Raw genomic sequence first — 19037 nt, forward strand, 5'->3', positions numbered from 1 at the left:
GCATCGGATTGTGCCCCGGGGGAACCGATGTAGTGGACATTCCGCAATGCAACATCTCGAACACAAATATCTCAGGATATAGATTTTTTAGCAAGATGGTATCTTCGGCAAAGTTGTTCAGTAGGTCAAGGGCTAACATGTGATAAGCTGCTTGTTTCGAAATTATTATTCAAATTATTCAAACACCGATATCTCAAGACCCTGATTACCTAGAAAGATGATGTCTTCGACAAAGTTGTTTAGTAGGTCAAGGACTAACATATGATAAGCTACCTAACAAGAAAAACTGCCACAGGATGGCGCTAGTGAGCATACAATATTTTAATCACGAATATCTCAGGATCCCGATTTTTTAGAAAGATGGTGTTTTCAGCAAAGTTGTTCAGTAGTTCAAGGGCTACCATGTGATGATCTTCTTCATTCGGAGTTATTTCAATAGATGGCGCTAGTGAGCATGATATTTTTCGAACACAGATATCTCAGGATCCAGGTTACCTATACTGCCCATAATCGCATAACAGTCCCTTGTCGACTTTTGACCGATTTGCGTTTTTCGCATAAATCAACTCAACATCGTCCGAAGCTCGATAAATACTGCTAAAAAAGTAGCCTTTGTTCCTAACTTGTACAAAACCAAACTCCACTTGTGTTGTCCCATCTTGAAAATATTCGCATAACAGTCACATCAAAGTCCGTATAGCGGTCGGGCTAAGAATGGGTACCACTTCTAGTACTACATTCGGTCTCTCGGTAATACTAGTTATACACTGATGTGTAGCGAAGTAAAGGGACATCAATTATACAGTGAAACCTTCATGATTCGATGCTCTATGTTTTAATATCGCCTCATGGAACCATACTAGAAACAAAATTTGAGGGTAACTATGATGATTCGCTCAAACAGCTTTCCAAAGCATTTCTGTTCCATGAGTCGATGATCTTTTCAGATATCGACTCATGGAGGTTTGACTGTATTTACAACATACTTGCTTACGGCATTGTAAATGTCATGTATGGGGCTCTGCACTGTTTTGATTCTTGGGTTTATTCTACGACTGGCGTAAGGTGACAATTGTCGGTGTCGTATAGCGAGGTGACAATTCTCGACTCGAGTGAAGTGACTCGCCGTGTAAATCAAATGGAGAGTCACTTCACTCGAGTCGAGAATTGTCACCTCGCTATACGAGACCGACAATTGTCACCTCACGCCAGTCGTAGAATAAACCCATCTGTGTAGGATTTTGACGTTTACTGGCCTTGTTGTTTACTTATTTCATGGTAGAGTGAAAGAGAGAGGTCGATTTTTGTGCAGAGCCCCATTCACGTTGTTTCGAAAATATTTTTTAATTAGTGGATGTCACACATAATTATGTATTTTCAATTATGATGCATAATTGATAATCATTTTAGATAAGGCTTATACAAATATTAATTTTCTTTTATGTCCGTAACCATCTGGGTGGTACGAGGAGGAGGATAACAATAAACTAGGACCAAAAACAATATATTTCATTCAACAATTTTTGATTCAAATTTTGTATACCTACCTAAAACGATTCTTTGCTGGTGCTCAGGAATATTAAACTAAAACTTATTTTTGCGTTTTTCGATAACTGGTAAAACTGCCCCAAGGAGTACTTGCTTGGAAGTGTGGAAAATAAAAACATTTCAACGCGAAAGCAAGATTTCCATATAAAAACCATCAGCGATTATCGTCTTCTTCATCTGCTTATTGGGAAAATACAGAAAGACTTCAGCTCGGCATGATACCACGAGTCACTGTATTTTAGATTTACGGTCAAGGCTTACGAAGTTGCCTGAATCATTTGTTTCTTTCATTCTGGATCTCCCATATAACAGATTAGCTAGATTCGTCCTGAATCAGGTTGTTCTGGAACATCTCGAATCATTTCCATTGGATTCCATTTCCGCATTATCCAAAAGATGATCTTCTGGATCTCTCATGACCGTAAGCGCATTCCACATCATGACGTGTGTTTTGAGAAATCATTCAATCCGATGTTTTTTATCTGGTGATTCATCCATGGACATACAGTAAACTATCCGTAACTCGCTATTCCGTATCTCGATATCGAGTTATAGAATGTGTAGTAAATGTGGGTTTTCATGGATACCTTGATGGTCCCTTGAACGAAAGTTACCCTGATTGTGTGTTTTTAACACGACATTTCCCTAATTCGATAATCGCATTAACATCGAGTTATAGAGAGTTGACTGTACTGTAAATGAATCAACCAGTGCGTTAATAACATTGAGTGTTTTAGTAGCTGTCGAACGAGCCGATGAGTATAATGGGACTGGTATGCAATTATATTGATATATTATATTGTATATAATCGCATAACAGTCTCGCTACGATTTTTGTGCATTTTTATTCAAATTTTCAACTTGAATTCAAAAGAAATTTTATTAGGTATGTTCGTGTACTCAACAAATAGTGATATATAGGAATATAACACATTTTAGGCCGTATAGAGACTCAAAAAGGAGCGAAATTGTTTCCACACTTCAATCGTCTTTTTCTCAGCTTGTCGTTTTTCAACATGGGACTGTTGTGCAAAGAGGGGTAGTATACGTCTTCGACAAAAGTGTTGAATAGGTCAAGGTCTAGCATGTAATATGCCACCCAACTTGAAATTCTACCACCATATGGCTATCTTAAGATAATGATATTTTAGCAAGATGGTGTTATCGGCAAAGATGTTTAGTAGATTAAGGACTAAACATGTGATATACAGTTTGATTCGGAATTCTTCCACAAGACGAAATTTTCGAATGCAGGTATTTCAGGATCCTGGTTATGAAAATTAAATTACATAACAAAGATGGTGTCTTTGATGAAGTTGTTCTGTATACTGCCCATAAATGCATAATTATCCCATGTGAATGGAAAATCCAGCAAACATGAGACTGACATGCGTTTATGGGCAGTATATCACGGGCCAACGAGTTAAGTGCAAAATATACCTACTCAAAATTCTTCCACATTCAATTCAAAGTGCAATGGGCTGCTAGATTTCAAATACTTCCATCAGGCTAGAGAAAGAGCTCTTGGTTTGATTTTTTTTTTTTCAAATACAGAATCTCAAGTTCCCGATTATTTTGAAACTTGACGTCTTCATCAAATTTATTATGTAAGGAAAGTGCTCACATGTTATTGGCAATTATATTTGGAATTATGTAACCCGGCGCCAAGGACCATTTAATTTTCTGAACATCTTATGATACTGATCATTTGGGCTCATCAATACACGTTTTGTCAAATGTTAAAACATTTTGCTAACACATTCACAATTAATAGATAAGCACAAAATAAAATTAAAGATGTAGGGTTCATTCTACTTCAAATTCTAGATTTAAAATGAACAATATTATTTTTATATTTAGTAAAAAAGTAGGACGCAAACTTCTCGTTGCTGGTGATATTGATCATCTTATGTTTTTTAGAATCCGGTGGCAGTCGTACGCCCGCAGCCGTTAAAGCGAACTGACACCCACAGGGTGGAATGAATGGAAATACTTTCCCGCCTAGCAGCATTGAAAAATAATTGAAAATTTAAAGCACGTGGTTTTCGCAGAATGACAGCACTGTATCTGTGTATTAATGATTTATATCAGGAGTCACTGAACACGATGAGTGCGCTTGTTGTCGATTCTATGTAGTGTGTTTCGAAGTTGAAGATTCTGTATGATCAGTGACCGCTGCGCTCATATTTGGAGACATGGGCAGATAACCGCAATAATTGAATTTATCTTGAGACAGGCAATAATCTAAATTCGTTGCTGCACATCTCGTGAGAGAATACTCTCGCAGTACAGATTGGGTTTGATATTATGGGACGTCTTTTTCCTCCGGAAAATAAGCTTGAGCGATAGGCTTATGATTATCGCCATGACCGATAATTTCACTCCCTGGTTGTTTACAAATAAATTCAAAATGCTCTTTGTACTAGTATAATCATAATATGGTTATACTAGCACAAAGAGCACTTTGAATTGATTTGTAAACAACACAGGCAATGACTATCACATTCGAGGTGATTCGAACAATGTTGTAGTGTGCGTGTCATCCCGTGAGTCGCCATGAGAGACCGAGTTTCTCATATCACTTTGCACTAATACACTTCCATCTTCGTTTTTGTGTAACAGCTTTCTACTACAGGGTGTTCGTAAATTATCCGAACAACAAAATATGGGAAAGATGATCTCACATTTAAAACGATAATAAATGAATGACCGCGTACCTTTTTCAATACATCCATATGTTGACACAAAATAGAATTTCAAATAATTTAGAAATTATTGATTTTTCTGAGGCAGGCAAATTTTAATTTTTCGGAGACGTTATTCCTGAGGGCCGCTAGTCATTTCAGAGATATTTTTTCCCTACAATCTGAAATAGATTAATCTAAATTTTCTATTACTGTTTGAAGTAACTGACAGGTCTTTGGTTTCAAGTTAGGCTGGAAAAAGAAAATTTTTCAGCTCAAATCCTGTGAGTTCTTCTGTCAAATAGCTCGAAAAACGGCTCTCTCTAAGACCTTTCAACACTTTTGGCTTGGTTTTACAAATATTTGAAACCAAAAATGTGTGAAACTTTCTGCTGAAGAATATAATAGGTCAATGTATTACACCATGCAAGAATACTGGAGTTATTCCGCTTAATTGCATAGAGCCATGCTTTCAAAATTTGTACGGATAATTTGCGGACACCCTGTAGAGATGGTCGGGTCTCGGGTTTTCAAACCCGAAACCCGACCCGAACCCTGAAGGCTACAAAATTATCGGGTACGGGTCGGGTTCGGGCTTACAAAAAGTCGGGTTTGAGTCGGGTTTGGTAAAAATTGTGAACAGAGTAACAACCTAAAAGCTTCCCTATGCATCAGAAACGATGAATCTACCATCTTTTCAATCTCGGGTTTTATTCGGGTTTTTCTTACGAAAAATTTTCGGGTTTCGGGTCGGGTTCGGGCTTAGACAGCGAAAAATTTTCGGGTTCGGGTCGGGTCCGGGTTTGAAGAAATAAAATAAGTCGGGTACGGGTCGGGTTCGGGTTTGAAAAATGTGAAACCCGACCATCTCTACTTTCTACCGCCCATTAGATATTAGATAGGCCTTTTCATGGGACAGATCCATGTTGTATTCGTTCCGACTGTCAAATGGAAGTAAAATTGAAAGGGTTTATTCACAAATTTCTTTTTGTATGCATATTTTTCAAATTTTGTATGATCCGTAACATCATGAGGACACCCCCTCCAGCGTTATGAAATTTATGAATGGGCTCAAAATCCGCGTATACTATAAGTCTAGCACCAGTTTAAGGCTATTATTCGCATTAATTAAACCAATCAATGTGCTTGGAATATACTGTTTGAAAGCAGAAAAATACTACGTGCTACTGCAGTATGCTATTGACAATTTTATCAGAAAATTCAGTGAATACACAGAATAGATGTTTTCTAGAAAACCGGTTACGCCTTCATCATTATTTGATCGTTATCTTGTATTATTGTTTACCTTTTAGAACCACCTCGGCATTTGCATAGAAGTATTGTCAAAGACCTTCCGAAATAGCTGATTTGAGACGTCTCATGAAAAGGCCTATTGCTCAATTGTAACCACCATTGACAGTTCTTTGATTTCAGCACAGGCAAAAAGGCGTCACACTCTCATCGGTGTCCATCGATCATTTTTTAACGACCGATTCGTATATATGCGACCAATCGCAGGCTGCAGCGCGTCGTTTTATTTCGTGTTTGACGTTTACACACTACCGCCACCTGTTGGCCCATCGGCCAAACAAAGTCATTTTAGCATTGGGCTTACACGTTTTCGCGGCAATGATTTTGATCGCCATATTTTTAAATATAGTTAAACCAGTATTAGTCGATGTTCCATAGTTCGATATCGACTCATGAAACCATACTTAAAACAAAAAATCATAATTACTATAATGCTCCCTTTTATCAGCTTTCTAAAGAATATTTGTTCCATGAGTCGATGATCTTTTGAGTATCGACTGAAAATTTGACTGTAGTACATTTGAAGTACATTCTGATGGGATTTTCATGCTGAAGAACACCGTTTTAGAATCAAACGGTTTATTACATGTTAAACATGCTTCAGTCTTGGACAGAATAAACAACTTAGTTGAAGACGTCATTTTCATGTTTGAGCAATCACAATCCTAGATATTTGGGTTGAAAATATAGCATACTTAGTAGCACCATCTAGTGGAAGAATTCCCAAACAAGTGTGACCCATCATAAGTTTGTACTTGACTTACTGAACTTTTGAGCCGAGAAGTCTATATTTGTATGTAATCGGGATCCTCAGATATTAGCAATCAAAATATACATATTCACTAGCGCCACCAGTTGAAAGAATTCTAAAACTTGAGGTTCCTTGCATTTAGGCCTTCATCTTATGAAAAACCTTTTCGAAGGGGTAATATTTCTTAGTAATGATAATATCTCAGGATCATTTTTCTAAGCGATCAGGATCCACAAATATCTGCGTTCGAAAAATAACATCTTTACAAGGCTGGTAGCGAGTCACTTTTTAGTGACTTGGTCACTTTTTTGAGGTCAGTCACTTTAAAGTCTCTTTTTTGAAGCCATTTCAACTAAAGTCACTTTTTTCGTCAAAAAGTCACTTTTTTCAACTATTTTGAGCTAAATTTTCTGGAGAAAATAATGAATCGGCCTTTTTTTAACCAAGGCTAAGTTTTAATTAAGTTCGGTCAGAACAACTTCATGTCATTATCAAAATATTGGTTCATGGTTTTCATGTGAAAAAAGCTTGGAAAAAAAGGTTAATCTCTCTCACGCCGAGGACCTGGGATCGAATCCTATCCCCGAGATGGTCACTAAAAATTTCATGGTCCCTAGATGAACTAGCCAAGGGCTAAAAATCTCGAAAAGATAAAGATAGAAAAAAAGGGGTTAATCTTTCATAGAGTTCCACATAATTTGTAATAGTATCTAAGCTATTATTAGTATGGTGTAACTTCATTATTAAACTAAAGGTTCAAATGTTTAGTATTCCCTATTTTGAATAGGGTACAGAGCTACTTGGGCACTTTCATGATTCACTTTGCCATGGGGGGTTTTCTCGGTCGAATTGTCACGTCAATACGATGCATAATGTTGCCAAATATAAGCTCAGTAGCATTCAAAAAATTCCACTGCCTAAGGGATGGTACACAAATTATGTCACGCTAAATTTCAACTTTTTTGACACCTTCCCCCCCCCTTTGTCACGTTTTTTGTATGAGTCCTCCGAAACTTTCGTAAGGCTTGTCACGCTTGGCTTGACCCCCTCCGCCCCCCCCCCCCTTGGAGCGTGACGTTATTTGTGCATGACCCCTAAAGGCCGATTTCTTCACCCCCGCTTAGGCTTTAAACCTAGTTTAATCATATGGGTAAACGGGGTTTACGGCTTAAGCGAAGGTGAAGAAATCGGCCCTAAGTGAATCAAAATTCCCAAGAAAAGAATACGGCTCCCTATCTCGTGAAATCTCATTTAAAAGAAATGTTCTTACCTTGTGGTGGATAATTAGATGTTAATCCATAAACGCATAATTGTCCCATGTGAATAGGAAATCAAGTAAACATGGGACCGACATGCATTAATGGACAGTATCTTCCATTGTCGAACATTACGTTTGAGAATATGCATCCTAATTATTCTCTTTGTCTTCGAAATTCGTTTTATTAACCAAACCATCATGGTATAAAGCATATTAGCTACTTAAAATATTATAAAATCTATAATATATATAGGTATTTAATTGTTTAATGTTCTATTTGAGAATAAAAACTTATCATACTTCTTAAAACAGACTTTATTTGCAAGTCAAACCTTCAAAAATTGCCGGATACCCTAAGGTTTTTTTTCACGTCGGTCCTCCGCGTAAAAAAAACCGCGTTATTCCAAAAAACGACGTTAAAAAGACCTCTTATTTTCGACGATTCATTTACCGCGAATTTATAGTTTTCATTGAATCATTCATGAAATCATGCATGCTTTCTTGTTAGTTGTTAGATCTTCTTTTTGGCTTTTTTGATTCACTTCGGCAGGATGTTTTTGAAACCCACAGAGTTATATTCGACCAACTATAACCCCCAATGTCAAGTGAAATATGAAAGTGTTCAAGTAATGATTGCAATATTAGAAGCTTAGGACTATTAACTACTCTGACAGCATAACTCAAAAGAATAGCCTATCAAGCCTATCGTCTTTATGCTAAATGTCCATTCGGCCAAAAGTACCTCCCATTAAACTTACTGATGGAAAATTTCAATGTCACTCAGGCTTATATCAACCATTTGTTCTTCCATCATCATTTTTCATTTGAAATATTGATTAATGTCCAAGTATAACATTTTCGGTGATTTTGATCTAGTTACATAAAATATTGACCTTATTAGGTAGAAGTGTTAGAGCCATCCAAACTCTAAGTAAATGTGAAATGACAAAAAAAATACAAATGTTCCAAATATTATTCAAATTTACAAAATAAAATACTTTGGTGATATAAAAGACACAACATTTTTGAAAGATTGAAAAATATTTAATAAATGTTAACTTTTCTGCTTGAAAAAATTGTAGGCAATAGGGAGCCGGATCCTATTCTTGGCAATTTTGATTCACTTCGGCAGTAGGTTTTTGAAAGTTACAGATCTCATATCTGGCCACAATATGCGTCGTACTAAAACGCTTTTTATTGCAAAGTTTCAGACAATTCGGCTGAGATAAACCCCCATGCCAAAACGAATCATGAAAGTGCCCAAGTAGCTCTGCACCCTATCTTGATACTTTGGAGGTACAATAAAATTTTACAAATATAGTACTCAACTAGACTTACTACCTGCAGAAGATCATATTGAATAATCCCTATAATATTGGATATTGATCGAAAAGCAGTATATTAGAATTGAAATAAAACTGATTACGGATGATTGTCAAATCACTTCTAGTAACTTTTTCGAGAACCGAAAGTCACTTTTAAGTCACTTTTTTGAGAACTGAAAGTCACTTTTTAGTCACTTATTTCTCAAATGTGGTCACTAAAATAACTTTTTTCGGTGCCACTTTTTGCTACCAGCCTTGTAAGTCTTTAGCGTCGTTTTGTGGAAGAAATCCGAATCAAACGGCACATCACATGTTTAATCCTTAATCTACTAAACTCCTTTGCCCAAAACACCATCTTGCTCAAATATCGTCATCCTGAGATATTCGCGATCAAAATACGCCATCTTTTGGTAGAATTTCAAGTTGGGTGGCTTATTACATGCTAGACCTTGACCTATTCAACACTTTTGTCGAAGACGTTATAGGTAACCAGGATCCTGAGATATTTGTGTTCGAAAAATATCATGCCCACTAGCGCCATCTATTGAAAGAATTTCGAATCAAGAAGATCATCACATGGTAGCCCTTGAGCTACTGAACAACTTTGCCGAAAACACCATCTTTCTAAAAAATCGGGATCCTGAGATATTCGTGATTAAAATATTGTATGCTCACTAGCGCCATCTTGTGGCAGTTTTTCTTGTTAGGTAGCTTATCATATGTTAGTCCTTGACCTACTAAACAACTTTATCGAAGATATCATCTTTCTAGGTAATCAGGGTCTTGAGATATCGGTGTTTGAAATGCTCACTAGCACCATCTGGTGGCAGAATTTCGAAACAGGCAGCCTATCACATGTTAGCCCTTAACCTACTGAACAACTTTGCCGAAGATACCATCTTGCTAAAAAATCTATATCCTGAGATATTTGTGTTCGAGATGTTGCATTGCGGAATATCCACTACATCGGTTCCCCCGGGGCACAATCCGGTGGCCACAGGAAGATGAGGATGTTTCCAAAGTGATTTTTGTCCACTGACCAATTGGTACCGTTGGACTGAAGAAATTTGCTGAAGACATCCATATTCCATTTGGGGCTCAGATAGCCGTAGCGGTAAACGCGCAGCTATTCAGCATGACCATGCTGAGGGTCGTGGGTTCGAATCCCGCTGGTCGAGGATCTTTTCGTAAAGGAAATTTTCTCGATTCCCAGGGCATAGAGTATCATCGTACCTGCCACACGATATACACATGCAAAAATGGTCAATCGGCAAAGAAAGCTCTCAGTTAATAACTGTGGAAGTGCTCATAAGAACACTAATCTGAGAAGCAGGCTTTGTCCCAGTTGGGACGTAACGCCAGAAAGAAGAAGAAGATCCATATTCTATCTTGCCTAGCTTTGGGTTTACTATCAAAATTGCTCCGCGTGTACTCAGTGCACGATGCGACCGCTCGTGTAAAAAAAAGTTACACGAGCGGTCGCACTGGTGTACTCAGTACACGCGTAAAAACTTAGATTAAAAACACGATGTTTTCGAATACTTTTCGTTGATTTTTTCGAAAAATTTCTTCTCTACAAGCAAGAAGAAGAGTAGATCTTGGAATAGGACCAACACCCGGATCAATTTGAAGGGATTTTCAACGTGTTTTTCGACTTTTCGCAAAGTGCGTGTACTCAGTACACTAGGGCGACCGACGGTGGGTTAAAGAAGGGACCAAAAGGTCAGGAGTCTTTTTTCGAAAACGCTGTTGAGCCTATTTCAACTCGATCACGCCAACTAACACCACTATCTGGAAGATGAGGTTTAGCTTTTCCTCATAGTGGTATTGGTGAGCGTGAGTGAGCTGAGTTGGGCTCAACAGAAGCAAAGTCACTGTTAACCAATGTCGATGTGCCCTTCTCTATTGTTTGTCCAGATTTTATTATGTAAACATGGCTTTTCATAAATACCTTCTCATACCAAGATAACCAGAGATAGCGTAAGAATATTAAGGTAAAATACCCTTTTGTGTACAATTTTAATAATATCCATACTATCCGCAGGATTTATTAGTATGCTTTTTTTATGTAAATAGCTATTTTTTCTTACGTTTTGTTTTGTCCCGCGAACGGAATATTGCGTGTGCCGTCATTTGTTTTGATAACCATGCTTATTTTGCAGCTTGCAATTTCAAAGTGATAAAACTCAGTCATCATAAGTAGTATTGATTCAGAAAAGTATTACTACTTGTGATTACATGCAGAAAATATGATGATTCTTTTTCAACTCGCTCAGTCCAAAACCAAATTATTTTCTTTCATTCGCAATCATTTAGCCACAATCATCGATGTCCAGCACAAATTTCAATGACGGCCTACTTCGCCTTAATCCGTAGCAGATGTCCGATCTGTTTTGTTATTACAATTTAAGTCGCATAAGTTTACTGATTAATTAACAGTAAAATCAGTTCACTTACATTGTATATCATTTTTTATCATATGGACAATACGTTATTCGTGAGCTTTTCACATTTCAGCATCGTATATGATAAAATATGATTTTGTTATACGTACATTCTGGTTGTCTGAGTAATGGATTTGATCCTATATCACTGGCAGAATTACATAACTTGTATTCACAATTTCGTAATGAAGGAAATCACCGTAATGTTTTCCAAACACGTCGTATAACAGGATTGAAGTTTTGCGCTATGAATTGGTTGATACATGTTTAAAGCTTTGTTTGCTCAAATTGCAAAAAAGTTCAAACATTCCATCTCCTATATCATATTTCCTATTCTTGCGATGAAACTACAGTTCTCTAAAACTTTCCTTACCCTGAAGGCTTCAATTTGAAGCAGTAACGTGTTCAAAACATTTTTCCATATGGGCGACTCTGTGTCACCTGCAAATCATCTCCGAAATGCTGAAAATTTGAAGAACCCATGTATTCATCAAAAAGATTACAGATTAAACCCGCATGATATTGAAATAATTAACTCATTACGCATGTTAACGATACATTATCACTAAAATCCACGTGCTCAGGTAGAAATCGATCCCACGACTCTTGCATGCTAGACGAGTGCTTTAGTGCTTTACCAACTGAGCTACCGAGCCACTGATGACGCAATAACTCAGAAAGTTGCAAGTTTCGAATTCAAATCCCAAAAGCTCACGCAGATCTCCTTCACAACTCATATCCATCCATTTGAGCATGTCGATTTGTTTATAATTTTACTCGAAAATTTTCTATCATTATCATGCGTAATGAGTTAATTATTTTATTTTTTTTTGTCACTCGAACCACCTTAATGTCACACTTTTCGAGATCTTAAGAAAAGAACGTCCAGCTTGTATCGTTCAAGCATGTTTGCAGTAAGGAGAAAAGCACATAAAACATTTTCCACATAGAAATTATTTGGAAAAAAAAGAACAGTAAATTTGAATAAATAATGGGAATTTATTGCACAGAATACCTAGGTACTGATGAATAAGGAAAGTATGAAGTGAATTGAACGTTGAATCTTAACTAAACGCAGTGATGACTTTACTTTGAGCAAAATTGGCTAGCTGGTCATTTCATTCAGTTTATTGAAATTATCCATTATTGGAAGTTTGAACACCGTTGATGTGTATGAATTCGCGCACCGAATCTCCCTGTGTGTGGAATTTTCAACGGATTCCAGTAAAATATCACAACCTAGTATTATCGATAAAACAAATATATCCTCACAAAACCCACCACGCCGTTGACCGGTTCTAACGTATGACTATTGGCAAATATCTAGCTCGGATTTTTCACCAGTAAATGGGACGCCGACACGAGCGAGCAGAACCTAGGTTGGTATTATTTCATTTCACCATTGATTCCCAAGTCATGATTCAAATTGTCTGTAAATTTTCTGCTCTAGGAATTGTCTTTAAATTCTTTACATGATTTCGATCTCTATTTCCAAGCAATTTCCCTCTGTTTCTTCTCGTCGAATTTTCCAATGTGATCTAATTTCCTTTCTGTACTCTGAACGCTGACTGCAGCCCGCTTGGATGGTATCAGCAAACCGCCACGCCGTCCGCCGACGATAGAGGACTTCCTGCAGCTGGAGGGGGACGACCTGGACGACGCCAGGCCGGGCGGATCTTCATCCGGAAAAAAGCGCGTACGCTGGGCTGACATCGAGGAACGCAAGGCGCAGAACAAGATGCGTCAGATGGGTTTCGTCGTTGGCGTTACCGACTGGTCCCGCATGATGGATCCCACCGGTGGAAGCAGGGCGCTTACCAAGACCAAGTACATTGAACGAGTACGCCGGCAGTTCTAGAGCAGAGCCGCGGTACGCGCTTTGATTCGGAAGCAATCGCGCAATGAGAATGGCTTCGCTAGGTGAGTATGGGCAGTGATAAAAGAGAGAAGTCATAATAGCATCACTTGTGGGTTTTCTTTTTTGAAGGATAGATTTGAACAGCAATGGAACTATACCTAGATAACTTAAAAGAAAACTATTCCTTTTTGAGTAAGACTAGAGAACAACATTCACAATTTTGATTAATCTTTTTTTGAGTTTGAAATTGCCGATTCTAGGCTAGGGCTAACGTGCATCCCATCCCATCCCGAACTATGTGTATAATATTCAAAATTTTAAAACATAACGTTTAGGGTACCATCACTCTAAACTCACTAAAGTATAGAATTCAAACTACTCGGTAACACAGCAGAATAAATTTGATGGTCAAAAAAGTCAAGATCTGTTACGACATACTCCAAGCGTTATAAAATATCCTGATGATTGACGCAACAGGGAAAGGCGTTCGATGTTTTTCTTAGCAATCGCCGCATGTAGAAAAATGAAACATTTTATGATAACTATAATACTAGTATTATACGCCGTTGTTGAGCTTCAGATGATCCGAAAGCCTTGATTATCGAGATTTGATTGGTATTAGTCAAGGGAAACCAGTGGCGTTTATGGAAAGCGCTGGAAACTATATTAAGAGATTAATGGAAAAAATAATCACCTCAATGATAACCTCTACTTGAACATTCTCACCAGGTTTTAAGGTATATCTCGTATTATCAGTCTAACAGTACTCGGTGTCATTTATATGTCTAGGCCTGGCAGGAGTCCAGATATTATTGATACTAACAGAATCTCTCTAGTGACAAACAGATATTCATTATACAGTCTGGGACTGCGGTACACAAGCTTTAAGAGTGTTGAAAATGAAAAAAAGTTCTTTTGAACCCAATGTTCGTTAAGGCCAAGTAGGCCGTCAATGAAATTTGTACGCGTCGTTGATGATTGTTGCTAATTCATCTCACGATTTCGACTCAAAGATAATCAGTTGGTTTTGAACTGACACAGCTGAAAATGTATCAGTATACTTTATGCATGTTAGCGCGTACAGTGATATTGTCTGTTTCATTCGCAACAAAGCGCGCCGCCAACTTTCGAACAGACTGAAAAAATCGCCGTCAGCAAACCAATCAAAGGGATGATTTGTCTTTGTGTTGGCAAGACTGGTTAAATGTCAAATGCCAGAAAATAAATCAAAGGAGGTGATTTGCGTGATTTGCCATTGTGTTGGTAAGACTGGCGAAAAGTCAAATTCACAGCGGTTGCTTGGCTGGCGACGATTTTGGCGACGGTTTCACCGGCGACGATTACAAATCGTCGCGTCCGATAGGGTGCAAAATTTACAATACTTTTTCAAGTCACAAGTCTGTGTTTTATCACTTTGAAATGTAAGCTGAAAAGTCATCATTGTTGCTGTGAAACTTCCAGTCTTTACTGCTTGACAACTTGAATAATAATAATCATGTTCTTCCAAGTCATGGCTTACTGTAAATGAGAAATCACCACATCTCTTTTTCTTCCGAGGGATTTGTTAGTTACGATGTGAATATAAAAAAAACTCCCTTTGGGTTTAATTTGAACTCGGAATCTTTCGAAGGATTGGTGAATAACTAGCTGCTTCCAATGAGCTTATTCTTTACCACACACGCCGCTCAAGATCTGCGCCTTACTAAGGCAAACATGTGTTACTACTTGCTACAATCTGTGTGTAATTTACCACATTTGAACGAGTTATACTCGCATTGGACATAAGTAATCGTACCCCACTGCCTTCAAATACATTTTTTGTTTTTTCGCTGAACCTGGATGACCAACAAATGTTCAGTGCTTCCTACTTAGGCTATTATTCTATTTTCGCTAGATCCAATAGTTCAACTCTCACACATTTTCGGTGTGACTGCTCCCTTCTAAGGTGAGCTTTTCTTTTCTTTCCGTCGACAAAACGGATCGAATCCGTTGCTATGACAGCTCCTTTCTAAAGCGAGCATTTGCAAACGTCCGCCGGACCCAACAGATCGAATCTGCCGCTTCGGCACTCGTTTTGAAACGAGTTTTATTGCTTCCACCGGACCCAACGGATCGTATCCGTCGCTACGGCTGCTCCCTCTAAAGGTGAGCATTATTTGCTTACTCGCCGTACCCGACAGCTCGAAACTTTCGCTTCGGCTGCTCCCTTCTAAGTTTAGCATTTTTTTGAACAGCCTGACCCGGTGGATCGAATCCACCGCTAAGGCAACTTTTCCGAAGTTTTACTTATTTGACTTACATGTTTGATGTCCTTTTTACTCAACTGATAGCTAAAATGATCTTAGTAATCCGTACATCTCGACATCCAATATTGATATTCTTCTGTAATTCTGAATTGAACTCTTCAATACTCCATCATATTCTTCGAATACCTTTTTTTTATGCCAAATAAACTAAATTTTGTAACTCACAGAAGAACGTGGGTTCTATCGTCGCCAATGTGAAACTTCCAGTCTTTACTGCTTGACAAACTTGAATAATAATAATCATGTTCTTCCAAGTCATGGTTTACTGTAAATGAGAAATCACCACAGTTGTCAAAACGAATGACGGGCTACTTAGCCTTAAAATACTCTGTGGGAAGATGTCTACTCAACAAAATGTCTATTCGAATTAAAAATAGTGACTTTTTAGCTCACAAATATGTTTGTTCAAACCAACTTAAAACCTCGCTTAATGTATGATCTCGTCCTAAAAGCCATTGGTAACCAAGTGTGTAGCTTGTTGTTACTGAACAAACGAAAGGATCTACACATTATTCAACTATGCTATGATGAAGAGAAGATCCTCTTCTGGTGATAGTTTTCATCTCTGTCTATTCATTTGCTTCAAAACAACGAGCTACACACTCGGTTACCAGTGGCTTTTAGGACGAGATCATAAATTATGCGAGATATGTAACTTGTATTTTATCATCTTTTTTAGACGTAATTGTTAATGTATGGTTTGCTAAAAAGCTATTTCGTGTTAGCATCATTATTTACCTGCCTTCGACTTTTCGGTATTTGGGGCATTTGAAGCCACCCGTCATGGTCGTTACCTAGACTGCTTTTTACAGTCTCTAGCAATGCTCCCGTACACTTTTCTCAGTCGGATTAACTACAAAGCTTGTTCCAGGTTGTACGACAACAATGCACACCTCAATCCGTTTCCTAAAACCACATTGATGAGCATCCGGTGGGCTGAACTCTACGGATTTTCGTTAGTTCGAAGATCATATCTTCTTCTTCAGTGCACTTGATTCTCATCACGTTTTCACCCAGCTTTTTCAGCTCCGAGTCCTCTCTTACTCTCCTGAGAAGCGCCACAAGTTGTCTTGTCACTTGTCTCAACGACAAAGGCATCACCATTTAACGTAACCTCTCATAAGATGATTTTCTTTCTTCTTAGATTTCTTTCTTTACTTTTTCCTCTGCTTTTGAGTCTTCTTCTTTTTCTGGCTCTTCACGATGCGCAATTCACTGACATAGCTGACGCAGCTGATCACTTCTCTGTTTTTTGGGATCTTTTTGTTATCCTGGTGTATCCCTCGTCCTTTTCTCCGAGTGGATATTTGGATGGCTCCTAGGCGTCTCATATGAAACGGCTGTCACTTGCACCGGAATCAGTTCCTTCTCGGCTTTATTCCGCTCTAATTCTCATTTTCTTCTGTCCGCAGCTGTAACGGTGGATTTGATACTCGTGATCAGCTGCTTGATTCTGAGGTGTAAGATTTTTTTTTTTTGGTCTTGATGAACTCATAAGGCTTGTTGGCACTCCTTTTCATTTTCAACAACTCTGACTTTTCAAACTGCAGGTAGGCTTGCAGAGTGCTACTCCCTAACATCGATGTACACTTGACTCAGAAAACCTGCATCCCGACAGTATCCTGGTAGCTCACTAGGTGTGGTGTCGCTGCTAGCGATAACTGTGGCCGTCACTGATCTCACTGCAATACCTACTATCGCCAATCGCACCTTCGTTTCGTCCACTCCCAAGTAACAATTTAGATTCTATAACTGGTTTTATTTATTTTTATGGAGTAGTGCTTCGTGAGGCCCAAGCAGGACAGTTCGGTTTTGCGTCGTCCGTTAGATTTTGCTCACAATTTCGCGCGTTTTCGTCGCCGGAGATTTTTTTTTTTCCTGTTTGGAGCGTCTTGCTGGGTAGTGCTTCGTGAGGCCCAAGCTGGACAGTTCGGTTTTGCGTCGTCCGTTAGATTTTGCTCACAATTTCGCGCGTTTTCGTCGCCGGAGATTTTTTTTTCCTGTTTGGAGCGTCTTGCTGGGTAGTGCTTCGTGAAGCCCAAGCAGGACAGTTCGGTTTTGCGTCGTCCGATAGATTTTGCTCACGGTTTCGCGCGTGTTTTCGTCGCCGGAGAATTTTTTTTTTCCCTGTTCTGGAGCGTCTTGCTGGGTAGGTATTTGGGAAGGCCCAAGCAAGACGGTTTGTTTTCGGAACGCCAAGAAGTTTTGCTGTCAGTGTCAGTTTTGTGTTCAGTCGAGAATGGATTACCAACTGGTGAGTTCGTTTCATGCTTATGATAACACATTTTTTCTTGAAAGCGTAACTTTTATGTAATATTAAAACAAACTTTGTATGGTTCGTCACTATAAGTGTCGGCATTATGCTATTTTCTTATACAATTTCAATATACATATATTTTTCTCTTTTTGACATTATTAAAAATTATCTTTTGAATTGTTCGACATTGTGAATGTTGACGTATTTTTTAAAACTTCTACCATATCGAGACAAAATGCACAGTAATACTCATATGTCATTTTCAAACAAACTATGTATGGTTCGTCACTACAAGTGTCGGCATTATTCCTGTTTCATATAATTTAAAATATATACATGTAATTTTCAGTTTTCGACATTAATAAAAACATCCTTTGAATTGTTGTTTTTTAAAGCTTCTACCAAAAACTTCTCGAGACAAAAATACAAAACTAGCTTTAAATATAAGTCGTATATTTCCCCCTTGTCCATGGATCGCATCACCGACCAGAGGTGACTCCCAGATCTTTTCCTCCCTCACTAATAAACACCCTTCCCGTGGTGATTGTGGAGATGCAGAGGTATTCTCGGTCTCTAGAAGCAACAATCATTACACCCTAACATTCCTTCCCCATCCCAACTGACTGTAAGGACTTGGCCGGCGCCGTTATTGATCAATAATATTAGATCTGCTAAAATTGCACTTCGAGAGTAAGCGGAAACTCCCATCCCTTAGGCAGCATCCATTTATTACGTAACGCTAAAATTGGAAATTTTTGACCCCCTCCCCCCCCTCCGTAACGCTTTTTGTATGAAAAAAAATCAATTTTTTGTATGAACCGTAACGCTTGAGCCTACTCCCCCCCTCCCCCTAGAGCGTTACGTAATTTGTGGATGCCGCCTTATTCATTTGGATCGTAGTGCAATTCCTACCAGTTCCGATCAATCACGGAGTAGCAACCATTGACATGTACAGTCAGTCTATGCTATGCTATGCTATGCTATGCTATGCTATGCATGCTATAACTGGTTTTATTTATTTTTATGATAGTTTTATCGTAGATTTACATATTCTTCTAGATTTTGTAGTGATTTGCACCCAGTACAAATGACCTTGAACCGTTTTTGGTTTTAAACACTTCTTCAACAACACTTCGGATGCATCACTTAAAACTTCATTTTTAATAAGAACAAGTGTACTCTCGTACTTATCTGTAAGAACGCGCTCGTGAGCGAAAGTAAGCACTCTTGGCCGAGAACATCATAAAATTCTCTCCCATCAATCAACGCACTAATACAGTATTGGACAAAACATT

The 19037-nt window shown here is 38.3% G+C and overlaps 1 protein-coding gene across 2 annotated transcripts in view; it reads left to right on the forward strand.

The window, feature by feature from the left end:
• Positions 1 to 13740, forward strand: part of LOC5568056 (YLP motif-containing protein 1) — a 47640-nt gene extending 33900 nt beyond the window's left edge. Inside the window, exons 7-8 of one of the 2 annotated variants that reach the window (XM_021849660.1) lie at positions 12649 to 12700; positions 12896 to 13740. In XM_021849660.1, the coding sequence (XP_021705352.1) occupies positions 12649 to 12700; positions 12896 to 13179 (336 nt within the window). In that variant the 3' untranslated portion in view covers positions 13180 to 13740. The remainder of the gene's footprint in view (positions 1 to 12648; positions 12701 to 12895) is intronic. The other variant, XM_021849661.1, reaches the window with a different exon arrangement.
• The last annotated feature ends 5297 nt before the right edge of the window (positions 13741 to 19037 follow it).

Source organism: Aedes aegypti, chromosome 3 (assembly GCF_002204515.2).
Source record: "Aedes aegypti strain LVP_AGWG chromosome 3, AaegL5.0 Primary Assembly, whole genome shotgun sequence".
In the NCBI taxonomy this organism is placed as follows: Eukaryota; Metazoa; Arthropoda; class Insecta; order Diptera; family Culicidae; genus Aedes; species Aedes aegypti.